We start from the raw sequence: 9,886 nt of genomic DNA on the forward strand, positions 1-9,886 counted from the left end.
CTTTTAGACATTTTCTCACTAATTCTTACAGTTTTATTTGTTTGCTTTTGGATGATTCTCTTGATTAATTCCAGATTTAAAATCAAGGATGCTCTGTGATTCCTGTGACTTTGGGATTGAACCCTTTTACTTTCCTTTTAAAAGCCAAGTCCTAAAGCCTGGAGGAAATGGCCTCACTTTAATCTAGAAGCTCTTGTGACCCAGATCATACTTCTAGGAAATCAGGACACAAAAGCCTGCTCAAAGATCACATTTGTTTTTTTTTATTCTTTGATTTGTGTGTGCCTCATGGTCACAGGTGCCTTGGGAGCGTGGAAGTGACTGGGTCACCATCCCCATTGTTGTGGCAGCCTCAAGCACCCTGTGGGCACTGTCACTGTGAGTGCATAAGTCCTGGAGAATAAGGAGCCTTCCCTGTAACTGTTGGTGTCCAGGCACAGGTGTACACAGGAAGCAGTCTCAGTGAGAAATAGGGTAAAGAGGTGTCATTGCCGAGGCCTGGCAGCCAGCACTGGGTTGGCCTTGTGCTCTCCAGGAGAAGATGCAGTAGGTTCCATGGGACTGCTGTTCAACTGGTGTCTGGTGTGAGGGAGCACTGACTTTGGGTTGCATAGATTTGGGGCGCATCCTGGCTCTGCCACTTAACTTCTACTTGGGGCAAGTCAGTTAACCTCTCCGAATTCACTGCCTCGTATGCAATGGGGCTAATACTTTGGTCACGGTAGTTGAGCGGATTTCATGAGCTGATGTTTTGCCAAGTACCTGGAAGGGTGTTTGGGATAAATGGGGTAAATGGCAGTGGATGAAAGACAGTTGTGATCGTCATGGTTCTTGTCTATGGGCTTGATAGAGTGAAATAGGTTCTGAAGTATGTTTTAAAAGTTCATAGGAGTTAGATTTTTTTTGGTGAAACACACAACTGTTAATAGCAAAAACAAAACTGCCATTTTTAGAGTGTGAGCGCCAGTGCTCTTCTAAGCATTTTCTTTCATTTTTGCAGCAGCTGTGTGAAGTGTTACAGAGGACAGTGAGGCTTGGAGAGGTTAAATAGCCTGAGTTGAGGTTTGGACCCAGCTCACAGCCAGCTGGTCCAGCCCTGCCTCAGAACTGATTTGTTTGGCCTGAACAGGGTTTTGATTTTTATTATTATTTTTTTTAATATGAAGGATTTCCAGGTTGCCGAAGTCCTGAGCACAACTTGTTACTGACTCCCATGGCTCATTTACATGATGTCTCTAACCCTGAAAGTATTTGAAGTGGTGACCCTTGATAAAGGTGTGGAGGTCTGGGGGACACGACTGATGTGGGGAAAGTAGAGCCACATGGGCTTGGTGGGCTAAGAGGAGAACAGTGTATTCTACATAAATTACCTTGTGGTGTTCATAAACTTTGGGAGATCTGCAGTGATTCCACACTGTTAAGTCATCCTGGAGAAATGTTCTTTTAGTTGATTTTAGTCCAAAGCACTGATGTTCAGTAGAAATAGAATGTAAACCAGAAATGTGAGGCACATATAGAACTTCAAGTTTTCTGGTAGCCACATTGAAAAGAGTAACAAGAAACAGGTTAGATTAATTCAAATAACACATTACCCAATATATCTAAAATATTAGCATTCTGACATGTGATCATTGCAAATAATTATCAGTGAGATGTTTTACATTTGAACATTGTACTAAGTCTTTGTAATCAGTGTGTGTTTGATCTTTACAGCCTGTCTCAATTGCACTGGCCACATTTCAAGGGCTCAAAACACCACATGTGGCTCATAGCTACCTTATTGGCCAGTGCAGGCCCAAAGCGTTCTCCTTGGGCTTCTTAGGTTACAGCTGTTACTTAACTATAAGAGAGTGTTCTAAGAGTGACGCTGATTACTAGCCACAGATTTTTAATAACCTTATAAATAAGCAGTTAGAGGAGTGCCAAGTGAAAGCTGATGACTTAAGTCTATGCGTGTTGTTTCTTGTGGATTCATAGTTATTGAGTGATGTCAAGGAGGGCTGCTGCTTTGGCCTTGTGGGTGGGACCTATCTGGCTGGGTTCTGGTGCCCTTGCTGATTTGTAGGCCAGAGAAGTGTTCAGTGGGTTTGTGAGGGAGGCACTAGTGTAACGTGTGTGTACAGATGGATTCCAAGCCACCGTGCCTCGTGAAGCTGTTTTGACTTCTCTTTCCTTCTCTTGTGACTAGAAGGCCTCTTCCCTGGCTCATGGACCTTGGGCTGAAGATCCAAGGCAGCTTCCACTACTGGGGATAGTCTACTCTTGCCCTTTTGTCCCCTTCTTGTACTCACTCCACTTTGGGAGTGACTGATAGTTTAAGGAAAGGCAACAAATAGCAGTTAAAGCAGGGGTGGGGAGGGTGGGGGCAGATGGATGATTTCGTTTTGCCGGTGACTAGGTAGTGTTAGTACTTTACTGAAACTTTCAATTATTTTTACTTAGTAAAAAAATTTTTTTTTTGATTATTTTTTGGCCGTGCGGAATGTGGGATCTTAGTTCCCCCACCAGGGATCGAACCCATGCCCCCTGCATTGGAAGCACGGAGTCTTAACCACTGGACTGCCAGGGAAATCCTTTCAGTTATTTTTAAAAGTGATTTCTGTGGTTGCTAAAGGAATAGTGAGAGGGTGTCTAGAACCTTGATTCTAGTTTGGTCTTTTCAGGCCCTTGATGTTGAACATTGAAATTAAGTCTTTGACAGAATGGTCCTGGTGGTTCCAGTCACCTGCTTCTGGATCATCTCTGGATGCTTCTCAACTGCAAGTTACGAAGGGACAGGATTTGATCCCTTCGGTTGGGTCTGGCTTCTTCATCAGGGAAGCTGGATAAGCTGTTTCCTTGTTTTTGCAGCTAGAAGTTCAGAAGGTAGACTAGATTTCACTGGTGTTTCTGGCTCTCAGAATTCCCTGCTACCCAAATTGTTCTCAGCAGCTGCACCTTTGATTCCCTGGCTCGGCCTTCCACGGGGCCCTAGCCTGTAAGGCCTGTGAGGATTTCATGCTGCACCCTATGCCGTGTGTTTTGCATTCAGTGAGAGTTAAATTGAATTCACATTATAGATTTGAGTATACCGGAACGAAGACATACTGTGCTTAAAATACACAAAGGGCTGTGAGAGTTGTTACGACTTCTATTACTTGTGGCTGGATAGAGTCCTGGCACAAGCACTGAGATTTATTTCTTCATTGCCCCTTTGTGGCAATTAGAGTCCCTCAGTGGGGCTCCTGGAGGATCCTGCAGCACAAGTGGTGTGAGCTGACAGGATGCTCAGGGGAGCTAGCGGTGGAATGTGGTGGGGTCTGCTCCCTGCCTCTGCTGTCTTCTCTCCCTTTTGAAACTCTCTTGGGAGAGAGAGTGATGCAGGGACCCTCTCATCAGAGGATGCTTTTCTCTTGAGTCATGGATCGCCCCCTAGCCCCAACATATTGGGGGGAGAAAGAACCATTGAGTTTCCATGCCCAGGCCTGCCTCAGTGCTAGCTGTCTTTGGCTAGTATTAGTCATCTTTAGATAGTTTTCCCCTCCTGGCTTATCATTTCTACCCTGCTCCCTTGGACCAGACCTTCTCTTACCATTGACTTCAACTTGCAGAAAGACCTGAACTTGATTGACAAAGTGCCCTGGTAAGGACTCAGTATATGATGGGCAGCCACTCTGCTGGGCCAGGTTGTGGATTCTGCTTCTGTATTTGTCTCAGGCTCCCGTGGGTTTTTCTCTTTGATCTTGTCTTAGTCCCTGAGAAGTTCCTGCATGTTCCATGATATAGCCTGTCCTTTCCTGGAAATTGTTACAGTCAGGGTGCCATGAACAAGCCCATGTTATTTATCTGGGGCTGCAGAAAATCGACATTAAACTAAAGTGGGGTTTTGTCCTAGTTAGAGAGTTTGATGAAAGCCCACATCTCCTTTTGGGTTAGAAGTTTATCTGATGTGCTGTTGGTGCATGAATGCCAGGTGTCTAACCCTTTCTAATGTTTTGTGCAGGTCAACGTATTGAAACTTACCGTCGAAGACTTGGAGAAAGAGAGAGATTTCTACTTTGGAAAGCTAAGGAACATTGAATTGATTTGCCAGGAGAACGAGGGGGAAAACAACCCTGTATTGCAGAGGATTGTGGACATTCTCTATGCCACAGATGTACGTGTTGACATGAGGATATTTTCTTGCCATTTTGCCTCCTAAGAGAAGATAGAAATATCTTTTCTGGTTGGTTTCGGCAAACTCGGTACTGATGCTTGCTGTGTTTCAGCATAACATTCATCAAAAGACTTCATCTTTTAAAAAAAAAAAAAGACTTCATCTTTGACCCTTAAAGTCAGCCAGAGAGGGCACCTCTGCCCAGCTTCAGCCTCTGCCTTGAGGTCTGTGAGCCTTTGAGGCAGGCATAGGACACTCAGGTGGCTGGCTGCCCTGCTTCTGTAGTTTGTGACCACTGATAGGTCATGAGTGCCACGAGGTGCTCTTAACCCCGCTATCCCCACTCCACCCCTTTCAGCTTGGACCCCTCAGCCTGAGGTGCTGCCTTCTTTTTAATAGGGCCCTAGGCGTGCCCTGGAGAACCAGGCACATGACCCCTATTTGATGTCTGCTGCCCACAGCTGTCAGAGTGTACCTCTTTCCTCTCAACCTAGAGTGTATCTGGTTCCTATTTCCCCAAAGTGCTTTGTGGTCAAGTTTCTTGGGATCCATGTGTATTACACAGCCAAATCTGCTGATATTAATCATGCTGTGTTAGCGGAGCAAGGAAAACTGATTTTCCCTAGATTTAGGATTTGACATCTTGCTGTGTCCACTGTTTAATGGCTGCAATTATTTATAATTCTTCTGCATGCCTAGCAAGGTCTTTAGGATCAAACTACAGAATATGTCTACGTGTTTCGTAGTATGTGGCAGTATACAAATATAAGGCAGCATTAATGCTGTTACTAACAGTGTGCTCTAAACATATCAAGTGAATTTGGGGGGATTAAGACACATGACTGAAAAGTTGATAATTTGTTCAATAAATCCTTATTTCGGGCTTGCTCTGTGCCAGATAATACAAACAAAGGGGTTGAAGGTATAGGTGTCCTCGATCTAGTCTGAGTATTATTTTAGTAGAGTCATAGCTTAAGTAAATTTAGCCATAGATATTTAGTTAAAAAAAAGATGGGGGTTGAAGGGGAAGTCTAAATTCTTACGGCATTGTGGCCATTAGCACATGCCAGATGCCCTGGAGTAAGTTTGAGGTGGGAGCCATGGGTGTGATGTTTTCCCATGCTTCTGATGTTGGCTCAGCCTTGCAGCTATTATGTGTGTTGTGGGTGTTTTGGGTAAACAGAACACCCACAACACCTGCAGTAGCATGTGTGCATGGTTCCTAAGTGCAGGCAAAAGAATGAATGAAGGAAAAGCTGGCTGTATGGACAGTTTATTGAGCGGAGATGGTATGGCAGCATTATGCTGACTTCAGGGATTTTTGAGGGTAAATTTTCTTAAACAACTTTATTGACATAACGAACTGCACATATTTAAGTACAACTTGATGTGTGAGATCATCACCATAATCAAGACAGTGTACACATCCATCACCCCTGAAAGATTGAGAGTAAATTTGTGCTCAGTTTTTGCCTTCTGTGGGATGTGATTCCACTGCCTAATAAAATAGTGGTCACTTGGCCTTGTGCCATTAAATGCCACGTGTGTGGTAAAGACAGGACGGACCGTTGACTTTGAGAGGCTTTAAATATGAGGAAAGTGAACCCGCAGTAGAAACTGATCTTTCATTCAGCGTTGAGTAATAGCTTTCCCCCTCATTTTCCCATTTCAGGAAGGCTTCGTGATACCTGATGAAGGGGGCCCGCAGGAGGAACAAGAAGAGTATTAACAGCCTGGACCAGCTGAGCATCATCCGAATTCTTCACTCCAAATCATGTGCTTAACTGTAAAATATTCCCTTTTATTATTCTTAGAGGACTCACTGGTTTCTTTTCATAAGCAAAAAGTACCTCTTCTTAAAGTGCACTTTGCAGAAGTTTCACTCCTTTTCCAATAAGTTTGAGTTAGGAGCTTTTACCTTGTAGCAGAGCAGTATTAACATCTAGTTGGTTCACCCAGGGAACAAAGAGGCTGACCGTGGGGCTCACTGTGTGGATGCTGGTAGCACTGATGGCTGGAGAAGGGGGAGACCTCAGTAGAGAAGTGTAAAGACTGGTTTGAATTTTAAGCTAATGTGAAATCTTGACAGAGAACGTTTTAATAAATAAATGCCTTAAGAGTATTTAAAAGATGCTTCCATATTTCAAAATGTAAAATGTAACGTGACAGGAGCTTCTGTGTGTTTGACATTGTGTCTGGGAAGGAAGGGCCAGAACCTGGAACCTTCAGGACCTGCTGTTCCCAGCCCTCACGGGGCTGCCTGATCCTCATAGGCCCAGACCTTGGCCCAAAAGGAAAGTTTGAAAAGTTGCTTTGTAAAGCCATTTAGTGTCCTTGACCAGTTGCATCCCTGATAAGAAGCAAGAGGCATTGTTGCCTGGATGAATAGAGGGGTGTGTTTCAGCCCTGAGACGTGTTGAGTCGAAGAGCTTGATTTTCATAGAACATTTCTCTGGTGATTTTTCCAGTTATCCCTGATATTTCTATGTACTGTGTTTTGTTGTTGTTGTTTTTTTTTTTTTTTTTTGAAATGAGGTGTGTCCAGTTTTTAAATCTAACAACTACTTTTGGGGACTTGCCCGCATCTCTGGGATTTGAATGGGGGTTGTGTCCCGTTTTACTGTCTTTTAAGTTTACATTTAACGTGTTTCTCTTCTCTGCTCCCCTTGCCCACTGGGGACTCCTCTTTGGCTCCTTGAAGTTTGCTGCTTAGAGTGGAAGTTCAGCAGGCAGGTGATCGTGCTGCAAGTTCTTTCTGGACCTCTGGCAAAGGGAGTGATCAGTGAAGGAAGGCCACTGCTACCTTGGGATCTGCAAGGCTGGGTGTTTTCGGTACCTGCTGTCCACAGCCCTCCACTGTTATCGGAATACTTTGCCAGTGCACTAATCTCTTCGGAGATAAAAATGTTAGCGTGTTACTAAATGTTAATTTTCTTTTGCAGAAAATACAGTACCATGTCTGAGTTAATTATTAATATTTAAAATATTTCATTCCTTAACTCCCTCATTTGCTTTGCCCACAGCCTATTCAGTTCCTTTGTTCGGCAGAATTCTGCAAAATGTGTTACCCACTACTGAGATTGTTCTGCCCCTGATGTATTTGTATTGATTTGTTTCTGGTGGTAGCTTGTCCTAAAATGTGTGTAGCAAGCAGGTATTTTATGATAAAATTGTTGTGTAGTGCATGCTCTGTGTGGAATTCAGAGGAAAACCCAGATTCAGTGATTAACAATGCCAAAAAATGCAAGTAACTAGCCATTGTTCAAATAACAGTGGTGCTATTTCTCTTTTGTGGCCTTTTAGACTTTTGTTGCCCTAAAATTCCATTTTATTGGGAACCCATTTTCCACCTGGTCTGTCTTGACAGGGTTTTTTGCTACTTTAAACAGTTTCTAAATAAAATTCTGTATTTCAAGAGTGTCATGTCTTCTGAAATTTGTCTTGCCCTGGGTATATTATTTTAGGTTCAAATGATGAGGTACCCACGCTTCCTTCTTAAATTAGGACTGATCTTTTGAAATCCTTCACTGTTTTTTTTTTCTTTCAAATGTGCTTATTTGTAAGGCTGTTTCTTTTTTTCTCCATTCTTCACAGTACATTTCTCAGCCTCCTGCTGTTTCACACTCTCATGTTACTGTGAGAGGTCTTTCAGAAGTCCAGGGTTTGGCCTAGCTACTGTGAAACCTTTTCAGGCTGTTTCCTCCAGAGGTATATAGGACAGAGCTTGGTGGATACCATGCGGCAATACTTTTTTTTCCTGAAAGTATGTTTCAAAGGCAGTGAACACAGTCAATCTGTAACCTGAAGTCATCACCATTTTTCTTCCCTTTTAAAATTCTGTGCTGTAAGAAACGAGTTCAGAAGGCGACGTGCTGCCATTTTCAGTATAAAAGAAAGTTAAATGGTCAGAAGGTAGTTTTCTATATGATCTTTAGGGTACCCACCACAATTATGGATGCTCTGTAAACCCAACTTGATGATTTTGACTAGGGTTACACCCACGTGACTTCCTGTAGAAGTTAACGGTATGAAACCTTCCTTAAAATGTTACACATCTTCAAGAAGGAATTGGAAACCACATGTGTTTGTAATTTACAAGAGGATACCTCCAGGAGTGCATGGAGTTTGCGAAGATAATTTTGGGTAATGTCAGCTGAGACGTTACCTTGGGAGGAGTGAAGCTGTTAACTGTGTGTATCTCTGACCTAGTAAGTCCATTGGCCTGACTCTTCAGGCTGAGGCACACAGTCTTCTAATTCAGGTTAGGTCACTGGTGCGGTGAACTTGAATAAGCTGCTTGGTTTGCTTGGCAATTTCTGTGTTGTATGCAGTATAGGTAAACAGATGGCTGGATTTAGGATTCACTCGTGCTGGTGGTCCTCAAACTGATGGGCTTCAGAATCACCTGTAGAACTTGATTGACATTCATTTCTAAAGTCCAATCCCAGAAATTCTGAGTCAGGAGATTAGAAATCTGCATTTTACTGTATACCTCAGGTGACCGGGGCTTAATGTAGTCCTCAGACCTGTACTTTTTGGCCTAACATTTATGTCTGCAAGTTCAAGTCTGATTCTGGCAGGGGGGATAGCAGATTGGAGTCCTTGTAGGTCCCTCCTAGCTTTGTGACTTTTGAGCTAATTGATCCCTTTTCTTGTTCTGACCTGCTAAACAGGGATGATGGTGTTGGCTGCAGTGCCTCCCTCACTGGGTGCTTGTTGAGATCCGAATGAGCTGAGAAACAAAAGGTGACCACAGCGTTAGGAAGCCCTGCATGGGTTCTTGATCCAGTCTGAAATTGTTTATAGATCAGAAAAGCTTAGGGCAGGTGATCCTTAAGATAGACTTGGAGTATTTTGTAAAGTAAGTAACAAGTTCTTCTAATGTTTCTTCTTCAGCTTGCGGGGATTGATGAGTCCAGCTCCTTTTAATTTTCAGACTATGATTTTCATCCTGTTTTTCCCCCAGGTGAAATCGTGTTCTAAACACACCTTTCCCCTTTTTCTTTTAAATGAAGATTCATTGATTCAGTAATTGATTCATTGATTTAAAGATAGGTATTTCTTCAGGGTTTACTCTCTAGAATATAATATGGTGTTGGAAAGGAAGCAGTTTTCTTTTGCTATGACCAAAATGAGTCTAGGGAAGTTTTTCTTTAAGGATTGTTTTATGAGATTCGGTATGAGGAGCTCCTGTTGTGATGTTTACCATAGTTCACCATAGTCTACAAACAAAACCTAGGCTTTAAGCCTGATCAGCCTAATCAGATTAATTTGCTAGTATGTGGGTGACCCAAATCTGACTGCTGTCAACAGAGCGGAAGTAATTGCTTTGCAAGCTGAACCTGAGCCTTCGGTTAGTGTTCATGAATCACCAGTCATTTTGCTGGTCTGGCACTGTTGCTGTTGTCTTAAAATTAAGGAGTATGTCGTACTTTTGAATTCATACATTCCAGTTATAAAATTTTAAAACCCGATGAGTTCATATTTATTTCTTACACTTGCAGCTTTTTTCTCAGTTTTCATATGTGACAGTATAAATGAGTATGCAGAGTCCTTGTCCGAAAGAAAGCCCACAGAGGAATTCTGTGCTTTTACATTGAACTTGACTATGCTTAGAACCATTATTCCAGATGCCTTCAGCCAGATTGTTATGCAGGTGTAATTTGTGAAGGTCTGTTTCCCTTTTGGCTTAATCTGAGTTGGAAAGCAGTGTTACCTTAGCCTGGAGCACAGAGCTTTCTGTTGAGGTTG

At 42.8% G+C, this 9,886-nt stretch overlaps 1 protein-coding gene across 1 annotated transcript in view; it reads left to right on the top strand.

Annotated features, from left to right (window-relative positions):
- MAPRE1 (microtubule associated protein RP/EB family member 1) overlaps positions 1 to 7,555 on the top strand; it is a 29,769-nt gene extending 22,214 nt beyond the window's left edge. Inside the window, exons 6-7 of the mRNA XM_065892007.1 lie at positions 3,983 to 4,135; positions 5,808 to 7,555. Of these exons, the coding sequence (XP_065748079.1) occupies positions 3,983 to 4,135; positions 5,808 to 5,864 (210 nt within the window). The 3' untranslated portion in view covers positions 5,865 to 7,555. The remainder of the gene's footprint in view (positions 1 to 3,982; positions 4,136 to 5,807) is intronic.
- Positions 7,556 to 9,886: the final 2,331 nt, after the last annotated feature.

This window comes from Phocoena phocoena, chromosome 15, assembly GCF_963924675.1.
Source record: "Phocoena phocoena chromosome 15, mPhoPho1.1, whole genome shotgun sequence".
NCBI lineage: Eukaryota > Metazoa > Chordata > Mammalia > Artiodactyla > Phocoenidae > Phocoena > Phocoena phocoena.